The 17,448-nt window shown below is 45.0% G+C and overlaps 1 protein-coding gene across 4 annotated transcripts in view; it reads right to left on the minus strand.

The window, feature by feature from the left end:
* MAP7D2 (MAP7 domain containing 2) overlaps positions 1 to 17,448 on the minus strand; it is a 103,632-nt gene that overhangs the window by 32,970 nt on the left and 53,214 nt on the right. For 3 of the 4 annotated variants that reach the window (XM_058535543.1, XM_058535541.1, XM_058535542.1), the window contains exons 4-7: positions 12,737 to 12,848; positions 9,307 to 9,417; positions 7,373 to 7,495; positions 1,764 to 1,918 (exon numbers count right to left, since the gene is read on the minus strand). In XM_058535543.1, the coding sequence (XP_058391526.1) occupies positions 1,764 to 1,918; positions 7,373 to 7,495; positions 9,307 to 9,417; positions 12,737 to 12,848 (501 nt within the window). Of the gene's footprint in view, positions 1 to 1,763; positions 1,919 to 7,372; positions 7,496 to 9,306; positions 9,418 to 11,789; positions 11,889 to 12,736; positions 12,849 to 17,448 lie in introns of all 4 variants that reach the window. The other variant, XM_058535544.1, reaches the window with a different exon arrangement.

A 17,448-nucleotide genomic window follows, 5' to 3' on the forward strand; every position in this document is an offset into this window, starting at 1 on the left:
TAGGGTTCACAGGTTCGGATCCCGGGCACGGACCAACGCACCACTTGTCAAGCCATGCTGTGGCAGCGTCCCAAATAAAGTAGAGGAAGATGGGCACAGATGTTAGCCTAGGGCCAATCTTCCTCAGCAAAAAAGAGGAGGATTGGCAACAGATGTTAGCTCAGGGTTAATCTTCCTCAAAGAAAAAAAAAGGGTATTATAAAATAAATGCCCAGCAGTACAGTAACGTTGTGGTTTTAAAATAAGTCCACAAGTCATTTCATGCTCCTCCCTTCAACAGGTGGAACTCAATTCCCTTCCCCCTGAGTGTAGGTTGGTCTTAGTGACTTGGTTTTAATGAACAGCCTATGACAGAAGTCATGGTGTGTAACGTCTGAGACTGGACCATAAAAGGTACTGCAGCTTCCCCCTGCTCTCTCTCTCGGATCTCTTGCTCCAGGGGAAGCCAGCTACCATGTCATTTGGACACTCAAGCAGCTCTAGGAAGAGGTCCATGCAGGAAGGAACTGAGGCCTCTGGCCAACAGCCATGTGAGTGAGCCGTCTTGGAAGAGCCCCAGCCAAGCCTTCAGGCAACTGTAGCCCTGGCCGCCATCCTAACTACACCCTCATGACAGACCCTGAACCAGAGCCACCCAGCTAACCCATCCTCAATTTCTTTTTTTTTTTTTTTTTGTGAGCTAACATCCATGCTAATCCTCCTCTTTTTGCTGAGGAAGACCGGCTCTGAGCTAACATCTATTGCCAATCCTCCTCTTTTTTTTCCCCCAAAGCCCCAGTAGATAGTTGTATGTCATAGCTGCACATCCTTCTAGTTGCTGTATGTGGGACACGGCCTCAGCATGGCCGGAGAAGCGGTGCGTCGGTGCACACCCGGGATCCGAACCTGGGCCGCCAGTAGCGGAGGGCCCACACTTAACTGCTAAGCCACGGGGCCGGCTCCTCAATTTCTAACCCAAAGAACCAGTGAGGTAATAAACCTTTGTTTTAAGCTGCTAAAGTTTGGCGTAATTTGTTACATAGCAAGTGACAACTAACAAAAGTAATCTGGTATGTATAATTTCTAAATAAATATACATAATTGGGAGTAACTGCTCAACTTTTTTTTTTCTCCTGATGTTGTCAGTATGATGTCAAAAATGTTTAAAGGCCACTGTTGTAGACGAAGGTTGACCCACAACCTCAGTTCTAGTTGCCTGCGGAAGCAAGACTGGCCGAGACTCAGACATCCTTAAAGAAGTAGAGACACTCAGAACATTCCTTCTGACTCCTGTCCTCTGGAGGGCAGGCTATAACGAGGACAGGGTCTTTAGGAATTTGCTACAAGGCACTATGATTTAGGAGGGTGCAAAACGTTAAATGATTTTCAAAGGATGGGTGAAAAAAAATTTTTTTTTTTTTTGGTGAGGAAGAGTGGCCCTGAGCTAACATCTGTTGCCAATCTTCCTCTTTTTGCTTGAGGAAGATTGTCCGTGACAATATTCCTCCATTTTGTATGTGGGATGCCGCCACAGCATGGCTTAATGAGTATTGCGTAGGTCCATGCCCAGGATCCGAACCCATGAACCCCAGCTTGCCGAAGCCGAGCACGTGACCTTAACCACTATGCCACCAGGCTGGCCCTGGGTGAAATTTTAAACCAAATCCACCCCTTGGGCAGTCCCTGAAGATTGACGGAAACAGAAACCCCAAGTCAAGTGCAGGGAGGAATCACACTGTCAGATAAACCAGTCCTGAGGGGTAAGTGAGTGGGTTTAAACCTACCGGAGAGGCCTCGGCTCCTGCAGGGGCTCCTTTGCCAGCATCTCCTACACCAGACGTAGATGTAGTCTTCTTCCTCTCAGTGTTCCGAGTGGGAGAGGATTTATAGGTAGATTTCAGAGGGCCAGCAGGAGCTATACGAGGACAGGCATAGGATACTAGAGAGTTATAGTAAAACAGCCAGAGAGACAGGGAGCACAGATGGAAAAAGTTGGGAGAGCGGGGAGTTGGGAAGAACACATTTCTGTTAAAATGTGACATGTGCAATCCACATTTTCCAAATAACACCATATTTTTCTAGTGTATGCAGAATGGACCCTACCTTAAAAGACTCCCAAACTCAACGCTCAAGAGTCCAGTTCATTTTAGGAATTCAAAATCTGGGCTTTGAAGCCAGACAGATCTAGCACTGTCACCTAATAACTGGATCACCTTGGGCAGGTTGCTTAACCTCTCTAAACGTCAATTTCCTCGCGTAGGAAAGAGTTAACATAGCAGGCCTGACTGCTGTCCTTGGAAAGGCCTCCTTACAAGGCTGGCCCTTGGCTAGTATCTGGGAACTTAGGTTTCAGGAGGGTTCCCACCATTGATGAGCGTCTAAACTGCCCAAACAATATGGTCTACGCTGAACACCTGCTTTCCTTCTAAGAGTCTGGAGTTTGGGTACGTGCCTGGCAGGGGGTGCCTACATGACCAGCCCCCAACAGAAAACCAGGACACTGAGTCTCTAGTGAGTTTCCCTGGTTGGCAACATTTCACACGTGTTGTCACACCTCGTTGCTGAGGGAATTAAGCAGGACCTGTGTGCCTCCACTGGGAGAGGACTCTTGGAAACTGGCACCTGGTGTCCTCTGGACTTGGTCCGCACGTCAATTCCCTGTGCTGCCTGTGTCGCGCAGCCTTCCGTTGTCACACATCACAGCCCGAGTACCACCACATGCTGAGTCGTCTGAGTCCTTCTAGCCAATCACTGAACCTGGGGGTGGTCTTGGGGACCCCCATCACAATTGGTTCAGAAGCAGGAATCTCCAGAATGATCTTGATTCACTGATACATGGTAAAGGCATCATTTGGGAAAAGGAAGGATAAAGGAGTGGAGGAGGATGACTCTCTGGTTCCTAGTGGCTATGGAGTCATCCACTGTATGGGATGCTGCTCCAAAACAGCAGCCGAGATGCTGTCAGTTGCGAGAGGTGAAATACCTATGGAATGTGAAGATGACCCATCCAACTCCAAGAGCTGGCTTGCTGGATCCTCTGGCTGCTTTTTGCCATGCTGGCTTAAGCAAGGGAAAGAGCACAGTGTACAGTACAGGTGACACCCTTGGTTTTTGTTTTCTCCTCCAAGTGGGAGTGGGACATGACCTCCTTGCTTTTTGCCACCGTGGGTTGGCTGGAATGTAAACTCTGAGTATTGGAACCAAAACAAGTCTCCATACTTGACGATTTTTGCTATGATTTTTCCCTAATGAACCTCTGGAAAAAGGGAGATGTGAAAAGAGAGGCAATCTCTAGAGATACACTTCTGGAGTTTTAAAAATCAACCTGGGACCACTGCAGATATATAACACCCCTCCGTGGGGCCCTAACCTGTGAAAACATCACAGGTGCTGGCTGGACCATCTGGGACAAAGACAAATGTCCGCAGGAAAGGGCCTGTTCCCTGATGGGACCATCTGACATGGAGCTTCCGGCTGGCTCTCGATTTCTGATGCAGAGCCTGAGTGCATTCCTAACCTGTGATTCCTGCCGAAGCTGCAAGCTGGGAAAGGGCACTCACAGGGAGTGGGACCCCTCCATCCAGCCCTGCTGACTGGACTCAATCCCCTCTGAGGGCTATGTCCCTGTGGCTGACAGGACATCTGGCGTTTGACTTTCCAAACTGGTTGCAGTTTGTAACAATGGACTGAGAGCCGGACTGGACTTCCCTCACCTTTCTCCTGCCACACACACCTCAGAAAGGCAATGTGTGAAATGCAGCTGTCCCCGGAAAGGGACTGATCTTTTCTAGGCCGCTCACTGGATAAATAAACAGGACAAAAGAGAGGTGATGCAAGCCTATTTTGAAATTTTTTGAACTCAGAATTTTTTCCTAATTCCTGAACATGATGCGTCTTTCTGGTTAAGTTGGATAAAATTTTTTTATAAACATGCTCTTGTCCTTCTTGCATTCAACCCTTCCAGATGAAAGGTCCCTGTGAGAGTAGAGGATGACTGAGAAAATGGAAAGTTTTGATTACTGAAGGGGCCACACTGATGATAATGGAGAAAAACAAGAAACGCAGCACCTGGAGTGATGCAGGGGAGATAAAGGGCATTTGTGATCTTTGTTTTCCAGAACTGTTCCTGTGAACTCTCCCCTCTTCCCGAAGGAAAACTGTGCTGCCTTTGCAAGCTACTGCGAGTACTTCAGATTCAGAGGGACTGCTGAGTCCAGATCGCTCGTGACAGTATGACTATGAGACAGCAGGGGCAGGCCAGATCCGGCACAGTCCCCACAGAACACCTCCACACTCAGTCCACACTCGGCAGGCAATGAACTAGCGTCGCTGACAGAACCGTTTGGAACTGACCACCTCAGGCAGTCCCTCTGAAAATAAAGACTGAAGTGAATCACTCGGACAGGATTCAGAACCCTGGGGCAGGAAGGACCAGGGTCGGAAGCCACACTGGGGGCCCTGTTAGCCTGTACTGTCTGACGTGTCCTGCTTGGGGTGCCCGGAAACTGTAAACTCTTTGTTTCCAGGGGACACACGTGCCCTCTGGGATTGTACATCTTGGGTGTGTACCCTGGCCATGGTGACACTGCCTCAGCTCTGGAAGGCTTTGGGTCAACTTCATCCTACTAGCCAGAGCTGTGCAGGGTCTGAAGGGATGCCTCGGGCCAGGTAGAAAAGGTTCATATGGAAACTTACAAAGCAAGCCACGTGGCTTTCTAAGACAGAGCTTTGTATAATGGTCTGTGTTTTACCTGGCGAAGTCCTGAAACCCTAAAGGGTATAAGTGAAATCACTACTGTAGGTTGGCCTCAGCCTGCTGTGTGGGGTCCTACTGATGATAATTCTGCTGTCAAGACACCCAGGCCAAGGACCAAGGAGGTGGACTGCGCAGAAAAGAAAAGAGAAAACATAGCGGGCCTGACTGTTGTTCTCGGAAAGGCCTGCTTACAAGGTTGGCTCTGGTGTCAGGGAACTTGGATTTCGGGAAGGTTCCCACCATTAGCTGATAAGAGTGGCTCACTGCACCTAAGTTGTTTGGACAAACAACATGATTTATGCTGAACACCTGCTTTACTTCTGAGAATCTGGAATTTGGGTACATGCCTGGTAGGGGGTGCCTACGTGACCAGCCCCCAATAAAAACTCTGGGCACTGAGTCTCTAATGAGCTTCCCCGGTCGGCAACATTTCACACATGTCACAACTCATTGCTAGGGGAATGTGTTGTGTGTGACTTCATTGGGAGAGGATTCTGGAAGCTGGTGTCTGGTCTCCCCTGGACTTCGTCCCATGTGTCTTTCCCCTTTGCTGATTTTGCTCTGTAGTCCTTCACTGTAATACATCAGAGCTATGAGTCCTCCTAGAAAATCATCGATCCTGAGAGTGGTCCTGGGGACCTCCTGACACATTCCTTGTTCTCAAAATGGGAATATAGGCATATCTCATTTTACTGCACTTCACTTTATTGTGCTTCACAGACACTGCGGTTTTTAAAAGACCCTGCACCAGCGAAAAGATTATGACCCGCTGAAGGCTCAGATGATGGTTAGCATGTTTTAGCAATAAAGTATTTTTAAATTAATATAAAGCTATTATGCTATTATACACTTAATAGACTACAGTATAGTGTAAACATAACTTTTACATGTGCTGGGAAACCAAAAGATTTGTGTGACTCACTTTATTGTGGTGTCTGGAACCAAACCTGCGATATCTCTGAGGTATGCCTATACTGCCTACTTCTCAGGAATTTTTTGAGATATAGTTCATATACCACAAAATTCACCTTTTTAAAAGTGTCCAATTTAGTGGTTTTTAGTATATTTATAAGGTTGTGTACCCCTAACTACAGTCTAATTCCACAACATTTTCAACACCCCCAAAAGAAACTCTGTACCCATTAAGCATTCACTCCCCTTTCCTCCTTCCCCCAGTCTCTGGCAAGCACTAATTTACTGTCTCTCTGGATTTGCCTAGTCTGGACATTTCATATAAATGGAATCACACAATTTGTGGCATTTTGTGCCTGGCTTCTTTCACTGAGCATAATGCTTTCAAGGTCCATCATGTAGCATCTATCAGTAATTCATTCCTTTTTATAACTGAATAATATTCTACTTTACAGATATACCACATTTTGTATATCCATTCATCTGTTGTTAGACATTTGGGTTGTTTCCACTTTGTGGTTAATATGAACAACGCTGCTAAGAACATTCGTGTACAAGTTTTTGTGTGAACACATGTTTTCAATTTCCTTGGCTCTATACCTAAGAGTGGAATTGCTGGGTCATATGGTAACTCTATGTTTAACTTTTTGAGGAACCTGCCAGACTTTTCCGAAGTGAATGCATCATTTTACATTCCTAGCAGCAATGTATGAAGCAATGTACAATTTCTCTACATCCTTGCCAACACTTATTATTTTCCTTTTTTTCTTTGAATTTTAGCCATCCTAGTGGGTATGAAGTGGTATCTCATTGCAGTTTTTATCTGCGTTTCTCTAATGACTAACGATGTTGAGTATCTTGTCATGTGCTTACTGGCCATTTGTATACCTTCTTTGCAGAAATAGCATAACTACTCAGAAATAGCTAGAACTAGGTAGAGGATTATATGTCATTTATATGTCATCTCCCTGAATACATTATCTTGGGACCTGAGACCAGACCTGCCCTAATGTGGACACAGCATTGCTCATCTGCAAACAGAGGATGCCAGCCCTCATTAATCTTGCCATGATGATTTCATCTGCTTTGGTCAAGGAAGGGCTTTGACGGTGTGGCACAGCGTTTCTCAGACTTCAGTGTGCAAATCTGGTGGGGCCTGAGAGTCTGCCTTTCTAACAAGCTCCCAGGTGAGGCCAATGTTGCTGGTCCGTGGACCACCCCTTGAGTAGCGAAGCTCTAGACATTTATTGAGCTCTTACTGTGCCAATCATTGTGCTATCTCATTTAATTCTCATGACAATTTAAAATAACTCCATCTTATAGATGAGGAAACTGAGGCTTAGAGAGGTTAATTAACTTACTCAAAGTGGTAAGAGCTAGTAAGTAGCAGAGCTGGTTATGGGACTCCAGAGACTGTGGTTTACAGGCTACTTTGGCAAACTGTCTCTTAAAAAAAGTCTACTAACCTCCACAGCTCATGAAATGGATTTTTTTCCTAATCCACATGCCCTCAATCATAAAATAATTTACTCACCTCTGTGACACTTGAAAGAAAAGAAACATAGCAATAGTAAAACACTAGTGGGTAGAAAACATTATTAACCATTGAAGACATTTCATGAAGCCAGCAAATGGGAAGCAAAATCCAAAAATTCAGGAATAACTCACAGGCCGACCAACATCACTTTGGGTATTTTCCTGTGTCACCAGCTTGGCCTCTTTTACCTGAGTCACTGGCCTGCTCAGAGAACATGAGTGCACTTCTGCGTCTGGCTAAAGAAGCCTGTGTGGGTGTCAACAGTCGCATAACAAGAAAGGTTTCCATGGGACTAAGGTGCGTGCGATGAGCTGAGGGACGGAATCAAATAAAAATTTAAAAAAGCAAAATTAAAACAAAACAAAATAAAATGTTTAAAACAACACAATGCATGATGCAAATTAACTTTTGGGTGGTAGAACGACCATGGAAAATAAAAATATTCTAGCAAAAGATGGCTTCGGAGTTTGTCGTAGTAAAATAAAAGAAACCATGTGTCATTCAGAGTTTACGGAGTGCGTTAATTCTCTTGGGGTGCCTTAATTCATTCAATATGTTATTATAGTATTACAGTATTATCTGTATCACTCGAAGAGAATTAACCCATCTCCCAAGATGTAATATGGATTCAAGAAACCATTTACTCACCAAGTAGATCTAACATTGAAAGAAAGATTACTCCTACAAAACATTTGTTTTAGGTCCTCTGTTAAGAAGTATTTCATAACACACTGATTTTGTTAATGTATAAATATGTACCCTTTCATACTTTTCCCATGTAAATAAGGGAAAAACTATAAAAGAAACACAAAAATAACAATAACCAACTGATTATCAGCTTTAATGGAAGTAGTAGTATTCATAATCTAAAATTCAGTGGTAATGGATTAACTTTTCCATTACTTTGTATTCTTTGGGTACCCACTAGCCAGTAAATGGTTTTGGAATTAAAATTTTTCAATTTATAATCCACAAGCAGAAAATTCACTTGCCAACAATATATAATAACATACTGATATCTTTATATATTAATCAATGCAAATATGAGTTGTACATCAACTTGTAACCATGTGAATTAATGAAAACATATGGGATACACTGATGGAACAGCTATACAGAGTTAAGAGCACGTGGATGTTTTCTCTTCCAGTTCTTAATTCAAGGTTTTCAGTGCTTACCCATGAACTGCATCAGAGATCAGCAACACTGACACTTATGGGGTCTCTGACACACATGACCAGCCTCTGTGCTGGAGGTGCAAGGTCAATGTCAGTGATAAACAACCAGGAAGGCACACTGGCCTCCTCAAAGTCACAAACATTCTCCTGCTCACCCCTTGGTGATGACTTGACGTGTTAAACACTCCACTGGCACCTGACACTTCTTCAGTGATGCTTTAAAATACACATTTAATGCATGAAGAGCTTCCCTCCCTTCCTTAATCTATATACTCTGAAAGGTATAAATTCAGATTTTTTAGTGACTTATCTGAGCCTCCATTAGAACACAGGTGGTTTTAATTCTATTCAGTTTCTGGAACTGGCACACATCCTATACATATCATCTCCCGCCTCAAAACAGGGCCAGAAAAGTCCACCCATCCTTTTCCCTTTTTAAAGGCTTCATATTAGTTCTGAACTTCTGTTTTCAAAACAGAAATGGGCAGGCCTACAAACCACAGACAATAGCAGAGCCCCATTTTTTCACACATCTAAGTCTCCCACATATCTCTTCCTCTTCAATTCTGCTGTTTCTGGCTAATCAACTATATTGCATCAATAACCAGACAGTTACTTTTTTAACGGTCACATCTACCCACTGGTCAAGTAATTCTGGGGCAGGGTAACTCCTACGCGCACTGTAGAAAATGGAATAGTCTCTTTCAGACTGGGAGAATATCATTAATTCCTGCCCCTATTCAACAACGACCTGGCTCTAAAGAGCAATGCCACTTTCCAAAGTCCCATTAGTGAGGCCCTGGGGCTCCCACATTCGGACCACAAGGCTAGGATAATGGAGGGATTTGCAGAAGGCTCAAGAGGGGCTCTCACAAAGACTGACATTAAGACTCTCACACTAGAAAGAAGAAAACTGGAGAGACCAAGTCTGCACGTTCACTTGCCTCGATCTGGGGAATAGGATATTGCCACGGTGGATGAAGACAGGCGCTTACTCATGGGAGGCTCCGTCTGCTTTGGCAAATTCATGGCTGATGTTGAAAGTTTGTCACATGCTGCAGAGAAATGCATTAAAGACATTGGTATTCACACCACTGTAGACTGAGAAACACATATCCCAAAGTGTTCTTCCTGTCCTCATCCACACGCCTCCTAAACTGCTGTGGCACAGCCCACTGCTTCCAATGTCCTGCTATCTACTTAGCCGATCTGGAAACGCACACGCTACAGCAGCCATCTGTCTGAAGCAAGATCTTCTCTTACATTTCTCGACTTTGTTCTTCTTTTCCATTTCAAATGTTCAACCTCACTCAACTGTTCAACTAAAGCCATGCTCATCCAATCAGCAAATCACTTCCTTGTGTCCAAGGACTTTTAAGTATATTCAGACCACACAAAAACAAAACCAACCTGGGCCCAAAGACAAATCACCACTGGAAAATGTTCTATGGTCTGACTGAAACTGTGTGAGCTAAAACTGGACTTTTTCTACAGGTGATCTATAGCTCAGGTTTTGGAGAGAAACCATTTGTAATGTAAGGAGCTGCACCTACAGCAGAACAACCTTTAGCAGTTGGTTTCTTCCTCTTATCAACAGATGGGGTCACAATGGCCCTTTCTCAAATGCTATGACTGTGTATGGTTCAGATTTTAACATGTGGTCCTGGGTGTGGTGTTCTTCATTTCTAGCTGTTATTTTAGACTGGTTCCTAAATTAAACCATGACAGCAAAAGAAGAGGTACTGACAGTGCCCTGCCAAGCCAGACTGGAGGCTGAGGCAAGGGAAAGAAGCTTGCTCCTGGCTTTAAAGGAAGCAAACTCAACAATAATATTTTCAAAATCTACTCCTCTCCTCATCTTGTTTTCAAATGAGAGAACTGCCATGTTTGACAATTTCTCCTGACCAAGTGATGATCTTGAATAATTTTTAATTAACTTAAGCTCAAGTAAAACTATAATAAATTCTGCTTTGGTATAAATAAAATATTTAAACTTAAAATGATGTGAGTTTTAATAACCTACTTTTCAATTTATCAGTATTTGTTGCAACTACTTTAACGTTCTGGAAAAAAATTAACCATTAGAAATTACAGAGCCAGCCCTGATGGCCTAGCGGTTGAAGTTCAGCGCGCTCTGCTTCAGCGGCCCGGGGTTCAGTACCACACCACCCATCTATCAGTAGCCACGCTGTGGCAGTGGGTCACATAGAAGAACCAGTTGTGTATAGTTATACACAACTATGTACTGGGGCTTTGGGGAGGGAAAAGAAGAAAAAAAGGAAGATTGACAACAGACGTTAGCTTAGGGCGAATCTTCCCCTGCAAAAAAAGAAATTACATAAAACCATGTATATAGAGGTACACACTTCCCCTTTGGCCTCAGGCTCCAATATGGCTCAGCATGGCACTGGTCTTTAGAAATTTGATATTTTGTTCATCATGGATTGTTCTGCATTAACTTTGATTTATTAAAATATTATTTTATCTTGATTACTGAGAATTTTGGTGCCCCCTGAAACTGTGTGCCCGAGTCGAGTACTGCACTCGCCACATCCTGGCCCGGGCCCTGGGTGCGATTCACAAGAAGTAATTATCAACTCTACCAGCTCCTCTCTGTTGGGGGAAGGCCAGTGCCCACACTACAGTTAATTTGGCTCGTGTAGCAAAGTCTCTGCTGCTCAGCAACACCAATAAGGATTATGCTTTGTCAAAGGAATGCGGGAAACCAGGGATATTTATTCCTACTGCTATGACCATCTGCATTGCTGGTAAACAGTGTAACCCTTTTATATCTTTTTTCTTTGCCAGCCAAAGATGGGTTGAATTTCTAAAGTCATTATTCAATGAAAGTAAAGTTTTGCTAGTTTTGTTCTTGATCTAGACCCTAAGAATTTCCCAGGCCTATATCCAAAACAGAAAGCCTATTAGACAGAGAGATGAAATCAAGACCGAAGCCAACTTATCTCCTTGTTTGGATTCTTAGTGTTAGTACCGATCAACTCCTCACCACTCCCTCTCCAGCACCTCTCCAGGAACCCATCGCATGAACACCCAGAACTCTGTGTGATTACAGGTTTTGGTAACCAGAAGTGACTGAAACACCCTACTACTTACTGCCTAAAACTAATGATTAATGAGAGTTTTAAAGATCTAAATGCACAAGGTCAAACATTGACAAGATTTTCAAGGCAGAAGTTAGTGAGCTAAGGATGAAATGTCTCCAGGGCACTAGGATGTAAGGCATGCACAGCTCCATGATGACAGAGGAACAAAGAAATATGAGCATGTCATTAACATCTCTAGAAAAAAAGTTCTAAGGAGTCAGACTAAAAAATCTAAAAAAGTGGTTGAGACAGACACAGCGATGGAGGAGGGTGATCAAAACAGTTATCACAAAACGCCATGGCACGGTGACGCTTGGCTATACCGTTGGTGGACTCGGCAGCAGTGGCAGTGGTCCCTGGGTCCGGAGGGAGGGTGCTGGCTGCTAAACCTAGAGGAGGGGGTGGGGTATTTTCTGATTCACCTACACAGCAAAAAATCAGAGCAAAGAGAGGTAAAAGAAAAAAGTCCCAATTTCTGGTTGACTTTAGTTTCTAATTAGGAAATCAGAAAAAGTAACTGAAATGGGTTGTTGACTTCTCAAAAACAGAAAGAATAAAGTATATTCACTGACGAAAGGTTAAAAGCACAATACAGCAAAGTCAAGAAACTGTACTAAAAATGTAAACCCATTTGCTCTCAGAAGGAGCTGGTATAAACTCCTGTGTAACAGAATGACAAGACCACGGAAAAGAAGACACTGAGGAGAGGGAAAAGCCACCCAGAGACTAGCAACAATCCATACAGTAAATTAAACATTTGAAAATTTAAAGATGAGTATGAACTGGATAATGAAATAAATAAGTCACCTTGAAACAAAATTGAAAGAGCAACAAAAATCAATAATGAGGAGGGAAAAACCCCAGCCCCTTTTAGAGGGTACCCACTGCTCAGCCTTTCCGGGTCGTGCTGCAGCGGTGACAGCCTACTGCCAGTGACCTTCCCTGAAAGCAGATTATCCCTGGGCGTGCTAGGCAGATCCAGCTAACCAGGCTCTGCATTCATTTTCTTTGCTTTTCTTTTGCGTTACCTCAAAGCCCAGTTATTGCATCAACTGCTGTTTACTACCAAAAAGAATGCACAGATCCCCTTCCTGAGAAACACATATACAGGAAGCCTGGTAGTTTTAAACATCACATCTGAAAAAGGTACCTGCAGACCGGTACAAAGCATCCCTCAGATCCTGCGGGCGCCAGGGTGCCCATGATCTCCAGCGCCTCCCCTACGATCTCCCACCGGGGCCCTGCAATGCAGGGATGGCTCTACACTCACCCTCACGTCCTCCGGTCGCTGTGGCCAGCGATGCTCCCCATGAGCACTTCTTCTTCAGCTCCAGCTGCTGTGCGCGCTCCAGGGACCGGCGCATCATTGCCTCTAGCCGCTCCTGCCCGGTTCATGCAAGGGAGAGCAAGATTAACCACCCAGCCCCACTGCACTGCTGCGCCTCAGTGCTTGGGGTGAGTCACCAAATGGGGCTCTCTCTGCTCAGCACCCAAACCCCAGGCACACGTGCTTTCTCTGCCACACCAGTGCCTCCTTAGTGCGTGGAGAGTAAACAATGCGGCTAGTGCTGGCTCCCAGCTGCAACACCTTCGCCCCTCCCCCTGGGAGAGGCCGATGCGCTGCCGCTGCCGCAGCCAGGCCTTGATTTGTTTAAGAATAATGCCAGACCAGCATTAACTCCTTGAGGTCTGTCTCCAGTCCCGTTTTGCCCCATCCAGTAGAACTGGAATTGTGCACTAGAACCAACTGCATCCTCTCTAGTTGAAAAGCATAAAGCCTTCTGATTTGAGAAAATTTAAATTCAAATATAATTTGAATTTTTATAGCCTTAAGCATAACTTTTTTGGAGTGATACATGACTTTGAGATCTATTTTGCAAAGCCCCATTTTCATCTTAGAACTCCTTAGAGGGGAATCAATTGTTTCCTACATTGTAACACTTTTCTGCTCCATGGTATTCTGAGGATAATACTGCATATTTCAAAATTTAAGAGAGACAAGAGCAGAGAACATTCCGGCCACAAAATAAAGCATCTATGCATTCTCAGAGTTAGATGGAGGGAGAGGAAGAAGAACTAAACAGTTTTTAGCCAGAAGAGAAAAACAATAACCAGGCTTTTCTCTTAACAGAGCATTTATCAAAAGCACTCTCCTGTATTAACCAAATTGTGATTTTCATAAAGCTTGGCCTGATTGCTGGCAAATCTTTCCTTGGCACTGGAGTGAAGCTGCTCTAATTCTGCACACCCCAACACCCCAATGACACTGCAAATGCCCATTCCTCTCCCTGCCTCCCCTGGAGAAGGCCCGAAGCATGGTAGACAGTTACGCAGGTACTCTTTCGCCCTCATAAAACCCAACCCTGAGGTGCTCCAGGAACTGGGCCAATCCTAGTCCAACTCCAAAACAAAAAGATACTATTTTCTTGTGACTTAAATAAACAAGCAAGCAAAATTAATTTACGGCAGCACCAGCTGAGTAACGGTGACTTAAGGATCAGGGAAAGGCTCCTCTATTTCCCTTACTAGAAACACAGAAAGGTCACTTAGGAGGTATCTGGATCCATCCCTTTTGTCTACCCCAGAGGGATGAGATGAGCATTCTCCACATCTCAGTCTCCTCTGGCATAATTTTTCTCTGAATAGCACTCTGCTAAGAGACAGCCTCTCCAGGGACGTGTGATCAGAAAGGGAATTTTTTTCCTCCTGCAAGTGTCCGATTTGCATTTGCTTTAGTTTTTGGCCAAGACTCTACAATCATGAGTGCGCGTTTCCTGGCAGAGTCCTGTCCTCACGACCCTGGCCCACTAAATTCTGACAGCCAACCTCGGTGGTCCGCCTGAGAAAAGCTGGGGGCTTGGAGGGACTAGAACTTCTTGACTACGTGACGCTTGAAATACCAGTGCTCAAGATTGGGGCTGAACTGTATTTCATTATATGGATTTAACATAAAGTATTTAACCAATAACCTAATTTAAGCGTTGAAACTTTTCACCTCAATGTGAATTTAGCATTGAGTGGGTTATAGGAGATTTCCTACATGCCCGAAAGACCTCACAAGACAGTCTCCCATCTACCAGGAGAGCCATGAGAACAAAGAACACCAAGACTTGTCAGGCCAACCTTACCGCTGAGCAGCTATCTAGGGACATAACTATAAGGGAACGCTCACCCAACACCAGACCTACTCCTGGACCATTCAGTTACCTTTAGAAAAAACACCTCTGCCATCCACTCCCAATCCACTGAGCTGCTCCAAATTCCACCACTAGAGATTCATTCCTTTGAACCATAAGTAGGCTTATGAAAATGAAGCTATCCCCGAGAGAAGACACAATCACTTTGTGTCACCCACTTTTGGAGAGATGATGAAAAATAGGTGGTTACCAAGCTCTCTGGTAAGGGGACTTATGGAACCCAAAGTCATTAGAATGGGGTGATCCAAAATGTCAAAAACAAAACTGGTCCACTTCACTATTGTTAGAAGTTAGTCCTATACAGGTCAGTACTACCTAGTATGTGTATCTTTCTGTTCCTTCATGTGATGAAATGGATAGAATCCTAGATTTGGAGTCAGGAGATATGGATTCAAATCCCACCTCTGCATGCCACTTTTTAGCCCTGTGTCCTTCAGTTAATCATTTAACATCCTTGGGCTTCAGTTTCCTCATCTATTAAACGGGAATGATATTACCTATACACCAGATTACTCAAATCTACAAGATAATGACTAGCATAGTAAGCCCTTCACCAACGCTAAATGAACTCGAATTTGAAGAGGAGGATTACTACTACAGGACAGTTTAGAGCAGTGGTTCTCAAACTTGAGTGAGCTTGCATCAGAATACCCTGGAGGGCTTGTTAAAACACCAATAGCTGGGCCCCACCCCCAGAGTTTCGGATTCCACAGGCTTGGGACGGAGTCTCCTGATAATCTGCATTTCGGACAAGTTCCCAGGCCTTGCCGGTGCTGCTGGTCCTGGGACAGCACTGCAAGAGCCACTGGTTTGAGGAAAGGCTGAACATGAGAGAGAGCATGCGAGAAAGTTCAATCAGATCAGAAGAACAGTATTGATAAATATTAGAGCTGCATACTAAAATTCCTGCCAAGTTCTGGTTCTCCTGAGAATCATCTGATGATCAACAGACGATGGAGAAAGAGCACGGCAGAGTCTTGTCCCTAGAATGCCCTCTACTGGGTGGGGCTTAGTGGAAGGAAGGAATGAGGGGACCTCACCCTTGACCCCTTGAGCTCTGGCTCTAGATCTGCCTGGATGAACTCAGAGGAGGGTCACGACCAAGGTAACCCGCTGAGCTAGCCGAGCAGTATAAAAGGCCTCCAGCAGGGCACAGCCAGGGCACTGGTACCCAGACAGCCGTCTCTCGCAGGCGTGGAGGGCTGGCTGTGCCTTTTCCATTGTCCTTACACAAGCGTTCTGGGGATGACAGTGTAGCGACAAGCCCCCAAATGGTCCTCAGCAGGGCTCCACAGAGGGTCTTTCTCTCTACAAACAGACATCCACCAGAAAGCCATGTAGTCACCATGGCCCCATGCCAGCCAATGCCCTCTGAGAGTGGCCAGCTCTCAGCTTAGCAAAGTTTCTGTCTAGGTGAGTTCAGAAATTTCTCGTTTTTACACTCAGCCTGGTTGGTTTTGTGAGGTATCAAGTAACAAGAGTACGAGAAGTTGTGATGTGTCAAAATAACTCCTAGAGATGAAGCTACTCTTTGAAAGAGGCCTTTCCTGGTTACCTGTTTAGCATGAGGAACATGGAGTTGGTTTTGCCAAATCCCATTTTCCAGGGCCTCTAGGAAGGAAGCTGTACTCCCTTGAGTGGAGAATGGGTGAGCACATTGTGCTCTCAGCCCTAACCCAGGCAGGTGACAAGGGCCTGTTCCAGAAGCTCAATTCTTGGGAGCTGTGTGGCATGTGAAGGTTGGAAGAACCCACCTGGAGGAAAAGGCAGCCTCCAGCGAGAGAATGAGCTCAAGGTCAGGGTCTCAAGTGGACACTGGACACCCCCCCTTCCCCAAGACAGGCTGGACCAGCCTCTAGCCCTCCCAGCTCTCCAGGAACCAGGCTGTCTGTGGTGCCTACTTGTGCCTCAGCGGCCAGGAGGCCTCCTGACCAAGTCTGGGGCTCACCCGCACAGATGTGAGGAGTTACCAAGAGGGACGTCCTGGCAACCTTAGGGACATGGAGCCAGGGCACGGCTGGGGGGCGGTCAACAGGCCTTTTATGAGCTCCTAATATCAGACCTAGAGAGGTACGACTTGGTGGGCAACCCAAACACTCTTCAAGAAGTTAGAGAAGCAAAATGGACTACAATGGAAGTAACCATCTTCCTGCAGAAGCTTCTCCTTGTTTGACAGAGACAGAGCGTGACAGAACGAACTTAAATCTGACACTGAGAAGAGACTGGAGAATCTTCACAGCCATGGGCCAAGCAGGCAGCAGTCCTCCCAAACAAAGATCTCCAGCGAACCATGGGGGCAAATGCAGAAGGTTTCCTTTGGAAAGGAGCTTCTGTGGTGTAGACCTATTCATTCTCGCCAAAGATCACCCATGAGAATGTGGGAGATCAAGATTTGGCCACCCTGAAATATATCTCTTTACCTTGATTGTTTTCTCTGAAGGACATTTCACCTCCCCCACTAACTGCCTAAAGAATTTGACATGGTGGCTCCTTCCTGGAACAGATCTTCTATCATGATGGCTATAAAGATAATGTAGGATAGAGGTTACAATAGCAAAGGCACCAAGCCTCTTTTATCAAAAACTCTGTCTCTCCCTGACCACATTATCTATAGATGACCCCAAAAAGAATTGTCCTCCTGCCCTCTGAAGTCCCAGGCCACTACCCACCCCCAACACACTCCTTGCCTTTAGCTGCAATACTTAAGCAAGCAGCTTAGACAGAGGGATGAGTTGCTCATTTCTGAGTTTCTCCCATGTATACATGTTATTAAACTTGGTATTAT

Source organism: Diceros bicornis, chromosome X, assembly GCF_020826845.1.
Source record: "Diceros bicornis minor isolate mBicDic1 chromosome X, mDicBic1.mat.cur, whole genome shotgun sequence".
NCBI classification, from domain to species: Eukaryota; Metazoa; Chordata; class Mammalia; order Perissodactyla; family Rhinocerotidae; genus Diceros; species Diceros bicornis.